This window comes from Henckelia pumila, chromosome 2 (assembly GCF_033568475.1).
Source record: "Henckelia pumila isolate YLH828 chromosome 2, ASM3356847v2, whole genome shotgun sequence".
Taxonomy (NCBI): domain Eukaryota; kingdom Viridiplantae; phylum Streptophyta; class Magnoliopsida; order Lamiales; family Gesneriaceae; genus Henckelia; species Henckelia pumila.
In genome coordinates, this window is record NC_133121.1 from 138,661,175 (window position 1) to 138,681,440 (window position 20,266).

A 20,266-nucleotide genomic window follows, 5' to 3' on the forward strand; every position below is an offset into this window, starting at 1 on the left:
CTTCCCCCATCACTTATTATAGCTCTAGGTATTCCAAATCGACTAAAAATATTTTCTTTCAAAAATTTTATCACAACTTTATGATCATTAGTTCTACATGCAATTGCTTCAATCCATTTTGAAACATAATCGACAGCTACTAAAATATAAGTGAATCCAAAAGATAATGGAAATGGACCCATAAAATCTATTCCCCAACTGTCAAATATTTCAATAATCATGATTGGATTTAAAGGCATCATGTTTCGTTTTGAAATTGAACCCATTTTCTGACAATTTTCACAAGATTTGCAAAATGAATGTGTATCTTTGAATAAAGAAGGCCAATAAAATCCACATTGAAAGATTTTTGCAGCTGTTTTCTTTGACGAAAAATGACCTCCACATGCCTCAGAATGACAAAATTTAATGACACTACTTACCTCATTGTCGGGTATGCATCGTCGAAAAATTTGATCAGGACAATACTTAAACAAATAAGGATCATCCCAATAAAATTTTTTGACCTCTTTCAAGAATTTATTTTTATCTTGTGAACTCCAATGAGAAGGCATTTTATTTGTCACAAGAAAATTTACAATATTAGCAAACCAAGACATAGTAGTAGCATAAAATAGTTGATCATCCGGAAAATTTTCATTTATTGGTATTTCATTTTGAGATGATTCAGAAATTATTCTTGATAAATGATCGGCTACTACATTTTCTTTTCCTTTTTTATCTTTTATTACAAGATCAAATTCTTGTAACAACAAAATCCATCTTATTAATCTCGGCTTAGCATCTTGTTTATTTGATAAATATTTTATGGCAGAATGATCAGTGTAAACAATAGTAGTAGAACCAATTAAATAGGATCGAAATTTATCTAATGCAAACACTACTGAAAGTAATTCTTTTTCAGTTGTTGAATAATTGATTTGAGCACTATTTAAGGTTCTACTCGCATAATAGATCACATAAGGTTTACCTTCTTTTCTTTGTCCTAACAAGGCTCCTACATCATAATCACTTGCATCACACATTAGTTCAAATGGTAAAGACCAATCAGGAGGTTGTAAAATAGGTGATGTAGTTAAAAGATTAATTATTTTTTTAAAAGCAGTTTCACATTCTTGAGTCCATTCAAATTCTGCATCTTTTGTTAAAAGATTTGAAATTGGTTTCGATATTATGCTAAAATTTTTTATAAATCTTCTATAAAATCCCGCATGACCCAAAAATGATCGAATTTCTTTGATTGTGTTTGGTGATGGTAGATTAGCAATAACATCAATCTTAGCTTTATCAACTTCAATTCCTTTTTCCGATATGACATGCCCTAACACAATTCCGGATTTAACCATGTAGTGACATTTTTCCCAATTTAAAACAAGATTTTTTTCTTCACATCTTTTTAAAACTTCTTCCAAATTTTTAAGACAGTTTTCAAATGAGTTTCCAAAAACAGTTATATCATCCATAAAAACTTCCACAAATTCTTCAATCATGTCACTAAAAATACTTAGCATGCATTTTTGAAAAGTAGCCGGGGCATTACATAAACCAAATGGCATTCTTTTAAAAGCAAAAGTTCCGAACGGACAAGTGAAAGTAGTTTTTTATTGATCTTCTAATGATATTGGTATTTGATAATACCCTGAATACCCATCAAGAAAACAATAATAAGGATTACCTGCCACTTTCTCTAAAATTTGATCTAAAAATGGTAACGAAAAGTGATCTTTTCTAGTTGCATCATTTAATTTTCTATAATCAATGCACATACGCCAACTAGATGGAATCCTAGCTTGTAATAATTCTCCCTTTTCAATTTTTATAACAGTGATGCTTGATTTTTTTGGTACTACTTGTGTTGGACTTACCCATTTACTATCCAAGATTGGATAAATAATTCCGGCATCTAATAGTTTTAAAACTTCATTTTTAACAACTTCTTTCATGTGTGGATTTAATATTCTTTGTGGTTGTTGATATGTTTTAGCATTTTCTTCCAAGTGAATTCTATGTGTGCAGATTAAAGGATTTATACCTTTTATATCTTGCAAAGTCCATCCAATTGCATTTTTGTGTTTTTTAAGTAGTGTTATTACATCTTCTTCTTGTTTTGGTAAGAGGGTAGAAGATATTACAATAGGATATGTTTGATTTTCACCAAGAAAAGCATATTTTAGTTCTATTGGCAAGGGTTTTAATTCAAGTTTTGGATGATCATTTTCTTTTACTTCTTCAAATTCATTAATTTCTTCAAATAACTTTGATTTAAAAACATTTTTTGAATCAAAACTTTCCACTAAACAAACTTCAGATTGTTGATTTAAGTTTTCTTGGTGTATATTTTCTTCCACAATTGTTTCTATTGCATTATCATCTTCATCTTCATTAATACTTGGTTGTTTACATAAATTGAACACATTAAGTTCTAAAGTCATATTTCCAAAAGACAATTTCATTATTCCATTTCGACAATTAATTAAAGCATTTGAAGTTGCTAGAAATGTACGTCCCAATATTACTGGAATTTCGTTATGTACTTCTATTGGTTGTGTATCCAAGACAATAAAATCCACAGGATATATGAATTTATCGACTTGAACTAACACATCTTCTACGATACCTCTAGGTATTTTGATTGACCTATCGGCTAGTACAAGAGTGACAGATGTAGGTTTTAAATCTTTCAACTTAAGCTTTTCATAAACTGAATAAGGAATTAAATTCACACTTGCTCCCAAATCTAACAAAGCTTTTTTAATTTTATTTTTTCCAATAATACATGAAATTGTTGGACAACCGGTATCTTTATATTTCAAGGTAGAATTATTTTGAATAATAGAGCTTACTTGCTCCGTTAAGAATGCTTTCTTCTTTACATGCAATTGTCTTTTCACAGTACATAAATCTTTTAAAAACTTTGCATAAGAAGGCACTTGTTTAATAGCATCTAATAATGGAATATTTATTTTTACTTGTTTAAAAACTTCATAAATATCAGAATCATTTTTTTGTTTTTTATTATTTACTAATGCATGAGGAAAAGGAACATGTTTATTTATTTTATCATCAATTTTCTTATTTTTAGGACTCAAAGCATCATCTTTCTCAAAAGTATCAGGATTTGAATCCTTACTCTTTGAGTTTAATTGATCTTTGTTTTCATCACTATATGGATCATTAACTATTTTACCACTTCTAAGAGTAATAACAGATTTTACTTGATCAAATTTTTCTTGATTTTGATTTTTAGGATTAGGTTGTGGTTGAGATAGAAATTTTCCTTTTTCATGAATGTTAAGTGCAGATGCAAATTTTGCAAGAGTTTCTTTCAAATCATTCATAGATTGAATGTTTTGAATATTGATAGACTCTTGCTTTTGAATGTATGCATGAATTTCATCTTCAAAATTTTTTCTTGGAGGTGGGATATAAGGAGCATAACCTTGATGCTTTTGGTTATTTTGAAAAGATTGTTGTGAAGGTTGTGCATTATTATCGTTCCTCCAACTAAAATTGGGATGATTTCTCCAACCAGGATTGTATGTTTGTGAAAAAGGATCTAATGTTGGTTTTTTAAAATTTTTAACATAATTGGCTTGTTCATGGAGCATTCTTTAAATGAAGGCAAAGTAGGACAATTTTTTGTAAGATGATCATGTGTGTCACATATATGACAAACACTTTCTTGAACACTTTTTAATTGATCACTCTTTTTCATTTCTAATGACTCGATTTTTCTTGCTAAAGATGCAAGTTTAGCTTGAATATCTACATCATCTTTAAGATGATAAATACCACCCCCATTTGTTGAATTATTGGTTTTACTTGGTGGTTCAATTGAGCCTATATTATCCCAATTTTGAGCATTTTCTGCTAATGACTCCAAATATTCCATAGCTTCATTTGGGTTTTTATCTTCAAAAGTTCCATCACACATGAATTCTATCATTTGCCTATCTTTAGGTATTAAACCTTCATAAAAGTGAGAAATTATTCTCCATATTTTAAAACCATGATGTGGGCATGTATTAAGTAACTCTTTATATCTATCCCAACATTGATAAAATGTTTCCCCTTGTTTTTGAGAAAAAGTTGTAATTGTCTTTTAAAAGAGTTTGTTCTATGGGAAGGAAAAAACTTTTTTAGAAATTGTTGTTGCATTTCTTCCCATGATTTTATTGAACTTGATCTCAAATTTTGCAACCATGTTTTAGCTTTATCTTTTAAGGAAAAAGGAAAAAGCTTTAATCGAACAGTATCCATGCTACAATTTTGATCATTATAAGTGTTGCAAACCTCCTCAAATTCTCTTAAATGCAAATATGGATTTTCAGAATCTAAGCCATGAAAATTTGGTAAAAGTTGAATGACTTGTGGCTTAAAATTGAAATTAGATGCATCAGGAGGAAAAACTAAACAAGATGGTGTACTAGTTCTTATTGGATTCATATGGTGCCTAAGTGTTCTTGGTTGTTCATGTTCTTGATGATGATGATTATTATTATTATTATCATCTTGATTATTAGAATTATTGTCCATGTTTAAAATATTTTCAGTTACTCGAACAAGTCTACCACTTTGTTTACGACTCCAAACAATCATACAATTAAAAACAACATACTATTTACATAATAACAAAATTAAACTTAATTTATACCTCCCCGGCAACGGCGCCAAAAACTTGCTACAACTTAAATTGTAATTCACCCAAGTGTAGGTTGTCTGCAAGTAATATACTCGTGAGTACGAGATCGATCCACGGAGAGGATGTTGTAAGTTTAATTTTAGCAATAATATATTATAGATGAAAATATTATTATAAAACTTCAAATACACAAATTATAAAATTGTCAAGGTTTCAAAGGTTCATTGTTGGTTTATTTAAGATTGCTAAATAAAAATAAATAAAAGAAACTAAAATAAAAATAAACATAAAAGAACAATGAAATATTTAAACAAGTATATCATATAATATAGTTCCCACTATATTAATATCAGATTAAGCGATATTTAATACATGGTACCTATAATATATATATAGATGAATAAATATAAACATAAAAAGAACAATTAAATATTTAAACAAGTATATCATATAATATAGTTCCCACTATATTAATATCAACCGATATTTAATACATGGTACCCATAATATATATATAAATGCATAAATATAAATTGACATAAAAGTAAATGTTAGATCAAATCATAATATTTTATTTAGAACAACCGGCAGAGCCACGCTATCGTCTAAATAAAATATATGACTTTATGTTAGATGCGATAAAGTAAATGTTAGTTGCGGAAAAGTAAAAGTTAGATGCGAGAAAGTAAATGTTAGTTGCGGAAAAGTAAATGTTAGTTGCGATAAAGTAAAAGTTAGATGCGAGAAAGTAAATGTTAGTTCAAATCACAATATATTATTTAGAACAACCGACAGTGTCACGCTATCGTCTAAATAATATATATGACTTTATTATAAATAGATACATATATTTATAGTATATAATTATTGTAGTAATTATTGTATCATATTTGACAACAAATCAAGGTAACCACATTCAAGGTACCAAGCATTTGATGTAAATAGATAACAACAAATCATCCAAAATTATACCTACAAATAAAGATCAATTAGTAAAAATAAAAATAGAAAAGAAAAGAATATACAAAATATAGACAATCTTACTTGACCAACAATGAAACCTTTTCACCTTGACATAAAAAGATTTAGCTTTCCATGAACATGAAACTCAAGAATAAAGATAAAAGAAATTTCATACTTGAACTTGAGAAACTTGCACACTCAAACTTTTATTCTCACACACACAATATTTATTTTACAAATGAAGAATTCTCTACACTCTTGCACACTACAAAGCTTATACAACACATCTATTTATATGCCAAATGAGAGCAAGAGTCCAAGGCTCATTAAATGTGAAATAGTAAAGTTGGTGGGTGCTTGTCTCCTTGAATGTCAATACCATGACCCAACTTTAATTGGCATGTTTGATGTCTTAGACCACCGATTCAGCCTTTATTTTCAACATAAAACACGTAGGATATTTTGTGTAGATGTGTTTGGACAACTCATTCACCCCTTTTGGATAAAATATGAAATACTTATGATATTTTTACTCCAAGCTGGTCATAGTAAAAATAAATCTATCTCCATTTTGATGTTTTATTATTTTGATCATCTTAATGAAGTTTTTGGAATTTCTTGTCTTCTACAAAGTTGAAGATGCCTCTTTTGTGATTCTACAGGTTTTGAGATTACTCCATTATGACCACTGTAGCTTGAGTAATTTTATTTTTACCAAACCTGCGCAAACCGTAAAATACAACATTTTAGTAAAACATTTAAATATAAACACATAACACTAAAATAATACAACTTCATAATTTTAATTAAACTTAAATTTTAAAACACACTTTTTAACATATAAATAATTACAAATTTTAAGTTTCATTAATCATTCTGCCATAAAATATTTATCAAATAAACAAGATGCTAAGCCGAGATTAATAAGATGGATTTTGTTGTTACAAGAATTTGATCTTGTAATAAAAGATAAAAAAGGAAAAGAAAATGTAGTAGCCGATCATTTATCAAGAATAATTTCTGAATCATCTCAAAATGAAATACCAATAAATGAAAATTTTCCGGATGATCAACTATTTTATGCTACTACTATGCCTTGGTTTGCTAATATTGTAAATTTTCTTGTGACAAATAAAATGTCTTCTCATTGGAGTTCACAAGATAAAAATAAATTCTTGAAAGAGGTCAAAAAATTTTATTGGGATGATCCTTATTTGTTTAAGTATTGTCCTGATCAAATTTTTCGACGATGCATACCCGACAATGAGGTAAGTAGTGTCATTAAATTTTGTCATTCTGAGGCATGTGGAGGTCATTTTTTCGTCAAAGAAAATAGCTGCAAAAATCTTTCAATGTGGATTTTATTGGCCTTCTTTATTCAAAGATACACATTCATTTTGCAAATCTTGTGAAAATTGTCAGAAAATGGGTTCAATTTCAAAACGAAACATGATGCCTTTAAATCCAATCATGATTATTGAAATATTTGACAGTTGGGGAATAGATTTTATGGGTCCATTTCCATTATCTTTTGGATTCACTTATATTTTAGTAGCTGTCGATTATGTTTCAAAATGGATTGAAGCAATTGCATGTAGAACTAATGATCATAAAGTTGTGATAAAATTTTTGAAAAAAAATATTTTTAGTCGATTTGGAATAACTAGAGCTATAATAAGTGATGGGGGAAGTCATTTTATAAATAAATCATTTTCTTCGTTGTTAAGAAAATATGGTATTACACATAAAGTCTCTACTCCATATCACCCTCAAACGAATGGTCAGGTTGAACTTGCAAATAAAGAAATAAAACAAATTTTGGAAAAAACAGTCAATCCAAATCGAAAATATTGGTCTTTAAGATTAAGTGATGCATTATGGGCATATAGAACTGCATTTAAAACATCATTGGGGATGTCACCATATAGATTAGTTTTTGGAAAGCATTGTCATTTACCTGTTGAAATTGAACATAAAGCTTATTGGGCAATTAAAGCGTTTAATACTAATTTAGATGATGCATCTAAATCAAGAAAATTGCAATTAAATGAACTAGAAGAATTAAGAAATGATGCATATGAAAATGCAAAGATTTATAAAGATAAAACAAAAGCATTTCATGATAAAAATATTATGTGAAAATCTTTTGAAATCGGACAAAAAGTTTTACTTTATAATTCTCGCTTGCATTTGTTTCCAAAAACTTAGATCGCGATGGTCTGGACCATTTATTGTTAAATTTGTCTATCCTCATGGTGCTGTTGATGTTAAAAATCCTAAAAATAATAATGTATTTAACGTTAATGGGCAAAGACTTAAACCGTTTATAGAAAATGAAGTTCTTAATGAAGAGTTTATGCCTTTATATGATCCAACTTAATTGTTACTTATATTTTTATTTTATTTTTGCAGAATTGAGTTCACTTCCCGGTTAAGTGGCGGATAACGGTACTCCGTGACTACTTTCAGTCGGTTTTATTTCAATTTCCCAAAATAATTGAATATATATATATATATATAAATATATATTATGGATGAAGCTATCAAAAAACTTGGTAAATATTTTCCATCTGTTTCTAAAAAAGTTCTGAGAATGATTTATGAAGGCAGATGTGAAAGATTGAGAATGCTTATGCAAAAAGGAATCCCGGAGGATATTCGTCTTATAATTGAAGCCAAGGTTCGATTAGGTGGTGAAGTTCCAAAATTTTTACTTGTTCGAAATATGTCTGGACTAGGAAAAAGTACCTATGCGAAGAAAAGAAGGGCTAAAAGGTTAGATGTTTGTCATAATTGTGTCAGATGGACTTGTAATAGACAATGCAGATCTTTGGGATATATTTCCACAAATAGAGAAGATAAAATTGATTTCATTAAGAATGGGCTGAGTAAAGAGTCATTGGATGATATCTCATTGACTCTTGAGACGCATTCTAGTGGAGATGTAAAAGGTCAACTTCTTCGTTTATGGAAACTATTTCAAGCGCAGCGTCATGGTGATGGTCTTGGGAATCTGACTAAAAAAGACCCTATTTTCCAATTTATAAGAAAATTGGATGGTAAGCCAACCCTCGACTCATAAATATTGAAGGAACACTGTGAGCCACAATCACATCACTGTTTATACGCATGCATGTTATTATTATATATTATTTTTTTTTACTATTTTTATCATTTTGTTCACATCTGTATTCCTATTTCTGTCTTATTCCTTGTTTTCCTTATAAAATCACTCAACTCTCTCTATATTTTTTTAAAAGAAAAGAAAAAAACATGACAGGATCTTCTTCACAAAAATTGAAAAATATTTGTGTCTTTTGTGGTTCTAATACTGGAAAGAATGAAATATTTGTTGATGCAGCAATTAATCTTGAAAAAAAGTTAGCAGAGAGAAAAATTCACTTGGTTTACGGAGGAGGCAATATTGGATTAATGGGATCTATTTCAACAGCAGCTCATCTTGGAGGTAGTCAGGTTTTGGGTATTATTCCTACAGCTTTAGCTGAAGGAAATATTACAGGTGTTACGGTTGGGGAAGAGTTGAAAGTTTCATCAATGTACGAGAGAATAACAAAAATGATAGAAAATTCTGATGCTTTTATTGCCTTACCTGGTGGTTTTGGTACTTTAGAAGAAATTTTTCATGTTGTTTCTTGGGCACAACTTAATATCCATAATAAACCTGTTGGCTTGTTGAATATCAATAACTATTATGATGGTTTGTTGACTTTTCTCGATGTAGCCGTGGAACAAAATTTTATTTTAGAAAATTCACGAAGGATGTTCATCTCTGCTTCGAATGAAGACCAATTAATTGATGATCTCCAAGCTTTTGTTCATCAACCAGATTCAGCTATAACAAAGATCAATTGGTCTCAACCAACCAGTAAGAAAAGAAAACTGGATCATTGATTCAACATGTCATGAAATGGTTTGTGTTTGTTCCTCATCTTCAATAATTCCAGGTGATATCTCTTTCATCATGTACTCATTATTTTTCTTAAAAAAAAAAAATTAAAAACAATGTCATATTCAGGTTTGGGGGAGGGTTTATCTCTAAAAAAAAAAAAAAAAAAAAATTAAAATTTAAAAAAAATATATTTCTATAATAATATTTATTTTTCTTTTTCAATGGCAGAGTAAGGAGTCAAAAACTCCTGACACGCATTAGTTTTTATTTATCATCTTATCACAATAGATTAGATTTTAATATTCCGTATATATTTAAATTGCAAACTACTAAGAAAATCAAGTCTTTTTGTATAGATGTTTATTTATTCTTCTTTTTATCAATTTAATAAAAAATATATAATTGATGGGATATAAGTTATAAATAATATATAATTGTGTGTTTTCAAATACATATTTTCTAAAACTTTTATGAGTATATAATTAAAGTGATATTGATTGAATAAATAATAACATGTATAATTGAGGGAATTAATTTGTAAAAGTGCAATAGTTACTCACATAAATTTTGTGAGTGAGGGGTAAGAATTGAGAAAACAACTTATAAGATTTTATTGATTATTAAGAAATGGTTGATTACTAGATTAAACCCATTTTGAAAAAAAAAAAAGAAAAATGAAAATTGGCTGCAAAGTTGTTTGAAGTTTGATTGTAAAGATGTAGAGTATTAATATCTCTACTATAATTATTAATGTAATAGATTTACCTCATAAAAAATAAAAAAAAAAATAAACTTTGAAAAAAAAATGTTACATTTTCAAAGTTTATTGGAGGTATTTGATTATGTAAAAACAATTTTGCAGCCAAGCAAAAAAAAAACAAAAAACAAAAAACAAAAAAAAAATTGGGTTTATTCTTTGTAAATCATCCTATCTTATTTTCAATATTAGGTTATTTGATTGTCTTCTTTACTAGCCATTTTCAAAGAGTGTATAATTTTTTTCCAACTCCATGAGTGAAAAACAGCTATATATGAAATACTTTAACCCGAGAGAATATGGAGTTGAGACTTTTACATTAATATTCCTGATGATATACATGTTATGAAAATGATTTCTATTATCCTTTTAATTATATTATTCTCAAAGTTTTTAGAAAATATTTATGTAAAAAAAATTATATATATTTAATATTTTGATATTGTGTGAAATATATATGTATAGCCCATCCAATTACATATTAATATATTGGTTGATAATGAGATTTATAAATAAACATATGATCTCCTCACAAGTGTGTTTTTAAAATTTTAAAGTTTGCAAAATTTGAATATATATATTAAGGAATAAAAATCTAACTTGTGATTTTATGATATTTTATGACATTTTATGATATTTTATTACTAAGACTAGTAATTAGCCGGTTTGGGGGTGTGATGAAACTTAAAATTTGTAATTATTTATATGATAAAAAGCATGTTTTAAAATTTAAGTTTAATTAAAATTATGAAGTTGTATTATTTTAGTGTTATGTGTTTATATTTAAATGTTTTATTAAAATGTTGTATTTTACGATTTGCGCAGGTTTGATAAAAATAAAATTACTCAAGCTACAGTGGTCATAATGGAGTAATCTCAAAACCTGTAGAATCACAAAAGAGGCATCTTCAACTTTGTAGAAGACAAGAAATTCCAAAAACTTCATTAAGATGATCAAAATAATAAAACATCAAAATGGAGATAGATTTACTTTTATTATGACCAGCTTGGAGTAAAAATATCATAAGTATTTCATATTTTATCCAAAGGGGTGAATGAGTTATCCAAACACATCTACACAAAATATCCTACGTGTTTTATGTTGAAAATAAAGGCTGAATCGGTGGTCTAAGGCATCAAACATGCCAATTAAAGTTGGGTCATGGTATTGACATTCAAGGAGACAAGCACCCACCAACTTTACTATTTCACATTTAATGAGCCTTGGACTCTTGCTCTCATTTGGCCTATAAATAGATGTGTTGTATAAGCTTTGTAGTGTGCAAGAGTGTAGAGAATTCTTCATTTGTAAAATAAATATTGTGTGTGTGAGAATAAAAGTTTGAGTGTGCAAGTTTCTCAAGTTCAAGTATGAAATTTCTTTTATCTTTATTCTTGAGTTTCATGTTCATGGAAAGCTAAATCTTTTTATGTCAAGGTGAAAAGGTTTCATTGTTGGTCAAGTAAGATTGTCTATATTTTGTATATTCTTTTCTTTTCTATTTTTATTTTTACTAATTGATCTTTATTTGTAGGTATAATTTTGGATGATTTGTTGTTATCTATTTACATCAAATGCTTGGTACCTTGAATGTGGTTACCTTGATTTGTTGTCAAATATGATACAATAATTACTACAATAATTATATACTATAAATATATGTATCTATTTATAATAAAGTCATATATATTATTTAGACGATAGCGTGACACTGTCGGTTGTTCTAAATAATATATTGTGATTTGAACTAATTACTTTCTCGCATCTAACTTTTACTTTATCGCAACTAACATTTACTTTTCCGCAACTAACATTTACTTTCTCGCATCTAACTTTTACTTTTCCGCAACTAACATTTACTTTATCGCATCTAACATAAAGTCATATATTTTATTTAGACGATAGCGTGGCTCTGCCGGTTGTTCTAAATAAAATATTGTGATTTGATCTAACATTTACTTTTATGTCAATTTATATTTATGCATTTATATATATATTATGGGTACCATGTATTAAATATCGGTTGATATTAATATAGTGGGAACTATATTATATGATATACTTGTTTAAATATTTAATTGTTCTTTTTATGTTTATATTTATTCATCTATATATATATTATGGGTACCATGTATTAAATATCGGTTAATCTGATATTAATATAGTGGAAACTATATTATATGATATACTTGTTTCATTGTTCTTTTATGTTTATTTTTATTTTAGTTTCTTTTATTTATTTTTATTTAGCAATCTTAAATAAACCAACAATGAACCTTTGAAACCTTGACAATTTTATAATTTGTGTATTTGAAGTTTTATAATAATATTTTCATCTATAATATATTATTGCTAAAATTAAACTTACAACATCCTCTCCGTGGATCGATCTCGTACTCACGAGTATATTACTTGCAGACAACCTACACTTGGGTGAATTACAATTTAAGTTGTAGCAAGGGGTTCTATACCTTCTTCAGGGAACAACTCAGGAATGAGCTTCGTTTCCCTATTCATCCATTTTATTACAAAATTGCTTCTTTTTACAAGGTTCCCTTGAACCAATTTCATCCCAATGCCTTCCATATGATGGCTGCCACTTACGTTCTTTTCAAAGCGAACAACTTAGCCATCACCCCTCTCATCTTTCACTACTATTATGCCTGTCGTTTCACTGAGATGGCTTTATCTTTGAATGCCCGGCAGAATGCCCGGTTTCTAGATGATACCCCTTCCTCTTGGAAGGGATGAAAAGAAAGATTCTTTTATATTCAACTCCCTGGTGCCCGAACCAGACCTACCCAATTCTTGTCAGCCCTTCCTCTTCAGCCCGAGCTCCTTAAAAATTATAAGTTGGAGGAACCCTACCTCCGATCCCAAGAGCTAGTGGAAAACCAGAAGTTTCCTTCAGCCCCTCTCCTGGAGGAAAAAAGTTTGAATGACTACGGGCTGGGTGCTCGGGTAACGGATCCGGTTGACCGGATTATTGATGAATATGATGACTCGGCCCCAGTCTCTGGTATGCTTTACTGTTACCATGTATTTGCTTCTCTTACATGCTGTTTCTAATGGGCCGATTTCTATCATTTTTGCGCAGCATCCCTAGCCCCGCCTAAGAAGAAAAAATCTTGACTGATGAAGCAGGCCTTTGCTCAGAAACGGGTAGCCGAGAAGGCAGCTGCACGGGAAAAAGAAGAAGCCAGGGCTGCAGAGGCAGCTAGAAAGACCCGAGTCCTTCAACTACGGAGGAACGCAGGGCTCAACAAGCCCTACGTCAGGAGGCTGCCACTGCCGTTGTCACCCCCGAGGTCTCCGCTCCTTCACCTTCTGCTGTTCCCTTGCCAGTTCCATCTGTGGAGGCAGGGGTGACGAATGATCAGGCTCCTTCTGCTGCCGGTCCCTCCTCTCCTTTGACGCGAAAGAGGAAGGCCATAGAGGAGCCAGAAATGGTCATACTTAGTGACCCAGAAGAGGTGGCTCCTTCCTCTCCCTCTTTCCCCCCTTTGGTCCCCTTCTACCAGGCTGCCCAGGGATCTAGTCCCTTTGGTGCGAGGGAAAATATATTCCAAGCCGGGGCCTCTGGCCGGGGAGTACGGATGCTGAAGGACCTCTTGACTTCTGCAGAGCAGCTCCACCTCTACAACCAAAACCCGAACGTTAAGTATTTCGAGGGCACCAACCGGGTTATATCCGTAAGTTTACTTCTCCTAGCCTCAAACGTGTTCTATTTTCTATTTCTAATACCTCTGCTTTCAGGGACTGCATATGCTGGTGGACAGCTATGAAGATGCGACCAAATTTGGTCGGATTGAGACTGATCGGGCACACGTAGAGGCTGAGAAGTCTCGGGCTGCCGCGGAGTTGATCAAAAAACTGGAACAGGACTTGATGATGGCACAACAAAGTCATGATCAAGTAGCGTCTAGCCTCCGTTCAGCCCTGGAGGCAGCCGAGCAAGGTTTTCACTCTGCTTAGCTAGACCGTGCCCGCTCTGAAGCTGATCTAGGGCAGGCTCGAGATGCTCTAGCCACCACTACGGCTGAGTTGAGGGCAGTTGCTGCAAAGGCTCAAGCTGAAGCGGCCAGTGCAAGGGATAAAGCGGAGAAAGCAGTGTCAGCTCTGGAAACTCGCCTGAAGTCAGAAGAAGAGCTCAAAGCAGCTTTCCTATCTTCTGCTGAGTTTCAAGAGGCAGTGGTGGACAGATCGTACACTTTTTTCCAGGTCGAATTTTACAAATGCCGAGAGCAATTCAAGGAAGCTGGCCTATGGTCTTCTGACAAGAGAGATTTTCCCGACTTGGATAAGGCCATCGACTCCCTCCCCGCCACCCAAGGAGCTGAAAATGCGAAGGTTGCCGCGACTCAGACAACTGCAGATGCCAGTCCTTCTAATAACCCCGCACTTTGAATTATTATTTGTAATTGGGCCGTAGGAGCCCTTCCTCTCGTAATCCTTTGTCAATGTAACTCATCTGTTCTTGTTATCCATTATTTAATGCCTTATATATAAATAAAAGAGTAGGTAATGCCAAGGGCTTATATATGCCTTGGGCTTAAGATGGGTGCCGGGGCCTGGAACCTCCCGGGTTTAGATAATGCCAAGGGCTTATATATGCCTTGGGCTTAAGATGGGTGCCGGGGCCTGGTACCTCCCGGGCTTATATAATGCCAAGGGCTTATATATGACTTGGGCTTATGATAGGTGTCGGGGCCTGGAACCTCCCGGGCTTATATAATGCCAAGGGCTTATATATGTCTTGGGCTTATGATGGGTGCCGGGGCCTGGAACCTCCCGGGCTTATATAATGCCAAGGGATTATATATGCCTTGGGCGTAAGATGGGTGCCGGGGCCTGGAACCTCCCGGGCTTATATATGCCTTGGGCTTATCATGGGCCGGGGCCTGGAACCTCCCGGGCTTATATAATGCCAAGGGCTTATATATGCCTTGGGCTTAAGATGGGTGCCGGGGCCTGGAACCTCCCGGGTTTATATAATGCCAAGGGCTTATATATGCCTTGGGCTTAAGATGGGTGCCGGGGCCTGGAACCTTCCGGGCTTATATAATGCCAAGGGCTTATATATGCCTTGAGCTTATGATGGGTGCCGAGGCCTGGAACCTCCCGGGCTTATATAATGCCAAGGGCTTATATATGCCTTGGGCTTAAGATGGGTGCCGAGGCCTGGAACCTCCCGGGTTTATATAATGCCAAGGGCTTATGATGGGTGCCGGGGCCTGAAACCTCCCGGGCTTATATAATGGAAATCTTTCTTTCATGATAAAACTCCTTCATTAATAAAACATTGAATACAAAAACATTACACAAAATACTTCTTCAAATGTAAAGCATTCCATGGTCGCTTGAGGGGGCGTCCCTGGCCGTCTTGTAGGTACCAAGTATTAGCACCGACTTTTTTGATAAGCTTATATGGTCCCTTCCATCGGGCATCCAGCTTCCCTACTTCCCCTGCTGGATTAACTCTTTTCAACACAAATTCTCCTTCCTGGAATTCTCGAGGCCTGACCTTCTGATTATAGGCTCTCATCACCCGAGCTCTGTAGGCCTCCATTCTACGAGCCGCCTTCTTCCTTTGCTCTTCAATGAGAACCAATTCTTGTGCCCGGGCTCCTTCGTCTGTGTCCTCATATGCTTTAATCCGAGCTGAAGGCTGTCCGATCTCTACTGGCAAAATAGCTTCCGAACCATATACCTGGCTAAAAGGTGATTCTTGTGTTGCAGTATGTGGAGTGGTGCGATAGGCCCGTAACACACTCGGGATCTCTTCAACCCAATCTTTCCCCATTCCATGCAGTCGCGCCTATAAAGATCGAACAATAGTACGATTGGTTACCTCTGTTTGGCCGTTACTTTGAGGATAGGCGACCAAGGTGAAAACCTGCTTAATGCCCATCTCGGCACACCAGTCTGCCAATTTTTTCCCCTGAAATTGCCTGCCATTATCCGAGACCAGCTTTCTCGGTAGCCCAAATCGACATACTATGATTTTCCATAAAAACTTCATCACCTCGGCCTCTGTTATTTTCGCCAAAGGCTCTGCCTCCACCCACTTGGAAAAATAATCAACAGCTACCAACAAGAACTTCTTCTGTGCCCGAGCTAGTGGAAAAGGTCCCACTATGTCCAGACCCCATTGATCAAAGGGGCAGGATGCCCATATCGGATTCAAGTTGCTTGCCGGGCTATGCTGTATATTGCCGAACCTCTGGCATCCTTCACAAGACCGGGCAATCTTGGATGCGTCTGCCTGAAAAATGGGCCACCAGTATCCTGACAGCAACACCCTTCGGACCAAACTCATAGACCCTCCATGGTTTCCACAACATCCTTCGTGCACTTTCCGCAAGACATATTCTGTTTTTCCTTCCCCCAAACATTTGAGCAAAGGGCCTTGGTAGGAACGCCTATACAGGCTTCCTCCCAAGATAGCAAACCTGGCTGCCTGTCTTCGTATGATCCAGGCTCGTCCTTTGTCCTCCGTAAGATTCCCCTGAGTTAGGTACTTGACAATCGGGGCCTTCCATGTGTTTTCTTGGAGGACCGGCTCCTGGGCTTCTATGGCAGCCACCGTTTCCCTTTGCATAAGGGATTCTCTACTATCACCTTCCCCAGCGACCGCTCTTTTAGCCAAGGCGTCTGCTTCCATATTTTCTTCCCGGGGTATCTGCTCTATACTCCAAGTGTTGAAACTAGCCCCGAGCTCTTCAATCATCTTACAATATTTTATCAATTTCTCCTCTCGGGTACAGAAGGTTTTGTTTACTTGCTGAACAACCAACTGAGAGTCAGAATAAATTATGATATGACTTACCCCGACTTCCCGAGCTTGTTGCATCCCACCTATCACAGCCTCGTATTCAGCTTCGTTGTTGGAGGCCTGGAAGTCAAGCTTCACGACTATCTCAATCTTCTCTTGGGCAGGTGAGATCAAGATGATCCCCACACCACTGCCTCCAACACTACTTGCTCCATCTACAAAAACCCTCCATACTTCCTCTTAGCCAAAAGTGGCCACCTCTGTCAAAAAATCAGATAAAGCCTGGGCTTTGATGGCCTTACGCGGCTGGTACTCAATATCATACTCTCCCAATTCCACCGACCATTTCATGAGCCTCCTCGAGGCATCTGGGTGAGTCATAATGCGCCCCAGGAGGCTATTAGTAAGAACAGTTACCGGGTGAGACAAGAAATAAGATCTCAATTTCCGGGCCGTTATTACTAGAGCCAAGGCCATCTTCTCAATCTCCGTATATCTAACTTCCGCCCCCTTCAAAGCATGACCGACGTAGTACACAGGCCTCTGATCTCCCTTGTCCTCTTTTATCAAGACAGTGCTGACCGCGTTTTCTGTAGTGGACAGATATATCCACAATCGTTCCCCTGGTTCCGGCTTAACCAAGATAGGAAAGCTAGCCAGATGCTCCTTCAACTCCTAAAAGGCCTGCTCGCATTGCTCAGTCCAGCCAAACCTCTGGGCTTTACGCAACACTTGGAAAATATGATAGCTGCGATGAGCTGATCGAGCTATAAACCGAGACAGGGCTGTAATCCGGCCGGTTAATCGTTGTACCTCCTTAATAGATGTTGGTGAAGACATTTCCCGCAACAGCTTCACTTTTTTCAAGGTTGACTTCTATCCCACGTTCAGTTACCATGAACCCCAGAAACTTGCCACTTTTCACCCCAAACATACACTTGGCCGGGTTCAATTTGATCCCATACCGCCGAACTGTCGCAAAAGTTTCCTCCAAGTCGGGTAAGAAACTATCCCGGGTCCTGGACTTCACCAATATATCATCCACATATACCTCCACATTTCGTCAATTCGGGGTAAAGGATAACAATCCTTGGGACAGGCTTTATTTAAATCCCGGAAATCCACACACATTCTCCACTTCCCAGTAGCCTTTGGTACTAGCACTATATTGGACAACCAAGTAGGAAATTGTATTTCCTTGATGTGCCCGGCCCGTAGTAGCTCTTGAACCTGCTCCGCTATCACTTTATCCTTCTCGGCCCCAAAATGCCTCTTCTTTTGTAAGACAGGTCGGGAACCCGGGTTGATGTTTAGTTTGTGTTCTGCCACCTGAGATGAAACTCCCACCAAATCACCCTGAGCCCAGGCGAACACATCCTTATTCTGAATGAGGCAGCCTCTCAATGCTTCAATCAACCATACGTCTAAATCCCGGGCTATTTTAACAGACTTCCCTGTTTGCCCGAGCTCTATCTATACCTTTTCATACTCGCTTTTAGATTCCTCCACAGAACAGACTTCTCTTCCCCCCAGGGCTCCTTCCTTTGCATTCTGTCTTGCCCTCTTGTAATCTATCTTCACTGTCTCGGCATAGCATTTTCGAGAGAAAGGCTGATCTCCTCGGACTTCTCTGACCTTATATCCCACTGGGAATTTGATCTTTTGATGGTAAGCTGAGGCTACGGCTTTGAAAGAGTTCATAGCCGGCCTACCCAAGATGACATTATAGGAAGAAGGTGTTTTCACTAATGTGAATCTTGTCATGACCGTCCTCTTCTCATCTTCTGATCCCAAGGTGATGGGCAGCAACATTTTCCCTTGGGGTTGGACGGTGTGCCCGGCAAAACCATACAAGGCGGTTTTACCGGGCTCAACTCATAACCCTGCAAATCCATCTGCTCGAATGCTTCTTGAAAAAGGACATTTACTGAGCTTCCCGAGTCAACGAACACCCTTCGAACATCATAATTGGAGATCCGAGCTTGTATAAGCAAGGCGTCATTATGTGGTAAGTTTACTCCCTCCAGGTCTTGGGGTCCAAATGTGATGATTGGCCCCATACCCTGCCTTCCTTCCTCCACCCCTAAACTTTCCCTCCGACTCCAGGCCTTCCTAGCCCGGTTGGAATCTCCGTCCGTAGATCCTCTCGATATCATGTTAATGATACCTTTGGCTGGCCCGTCTCCAGATGTTTTGTCTTTTTTTGCATGATCCATTTCTTGTTTCCTTTTTTCCCGAGAGCTGGTGGCATCCCGGGGAGGAATTGATGTCTGTGACCCCCGAAGCCAAGGCACGCTTCGGGGCTTTTTTGGGACCGGCCTACCATCTCTAACATAAGGCAGTTGGTGTCTTTGCTGCAGAGTTCGGCACTCACTGGTGTCATGAGTGCACTCTTGATGAAGTGCACAATACTTCCAGAGCTTCTCTTTTGAAACAGGGGCCTGCGTGTCCACCCTTTCTTCACACATATAAACAGCCTTATCTCGGGTCCCTCGGTGCAGAGCATACCAGGACAATTGCCCCATGTGATCATGGTTCTCTCTACTTCTTCCTTGTTCCCGGCCTCCCTCCTGCCGGGCCACCTCCTTTTTCTGCCTCTGAGCTTCCTCCATGTTAATGTATTTTTCAGCCCGAGCCAGCAAATCTTCGAAGGTCCGGGGTGCTTTTTTCACTAGTGATTTGAAAAATTCCCCTTCCCGAAGACCTTGAGTGAAAGCCGTGATCTTGGTCTCCTGGGCACAAGTCGGGACCTCCAAAGCAATTTTGTTAAACCTTTTGATATAGGTTCGTAGAGACTCCTCTCCTGACTGCTTTGCTTCAAAGAGGCTATAGGCAGTTTTCCTATACCTCTTGCTACTGCCGAAGTGCTGCAAAAACACTTGCTTGAATTCTGCAAAGGATTGAACACTCTGGGGCTCCAACTTCTCAAACCATCTTTGGGCAGAATCCACCAAAGTGGTTAGGAAGACTTTGCATTTGATCTTATCTCCATAGCAATGTAACATGGCTACATTTTCAAACCGAGCCAGGTGCTCCTCTGGGTCTGTGCTCCCATCGTACTCCCGGATTTTTGTCGACTTGTAATTCAGTGGCAAGGGTTCCTCTATCACCTCCTGTGAAAAAGGGCAACCCGGAATTTTGATAGGGCAAGCCATTTTGGAACCCCCCTCCTCCAACTTATGTACCTTCCTCCTGAGTTCATGCAACTCATCCGCCAT

General features: G+C 35.8%; 2 protein-coding genes and 1 non-coding gene across 3 annotated transcripts; 1 reads left to right on the forward strand and 2 right to left on the reverse strand.

Moving 5' to 3' along the window:
- The first annotated feature begins 4,004 nt into the window (after nt 1-4,004).
- Nucleotides 4,005-4,114, forward strand: LOC140885822 (small nucleolar RNA R71). Its single transcript, XR_012151237.1, has one exon. It is a non-coding gene; the product is annotated as a small nucleolar RNA R71 (small nucleolar RNA).
- An 11,476-nt stretch (nt 4,115-15,590) lies between these two features.
- LOC140878518 (uncharacterized) lies at nt 15,591-18,812 on the reverse strand. The gene is made up of 7 exons (XM_073282117.1): nt 18,528-18,812; nt 18,100-18,431; nt 17,944-18,020; nt 17,351-17,638; nt 17,103-17,287; nt 16,170-17,057; nt 15,591-16,091 (listed from the first exon to the last, which is right to left on the reverse strand). The coding sequence occupies exons 1-7, from the start codon at nt 18,810-18,812 to the stop codon at nt 15,591-15,593; spliced, it is 2,556 nt and encodes an 851-aa protein (XP_073138218.1).
- Nucleotides 18,809-20,266, reverse strand: LOC140878519 (uncharacterized). The gene has a single exon (XM_073282118.1). It carries the CDS (start codon nt 20,264-20,266, stop codon nt 18,809-18,811), a length of 1,458 nt encoding a protein of 485 aa, XP_073138219.1.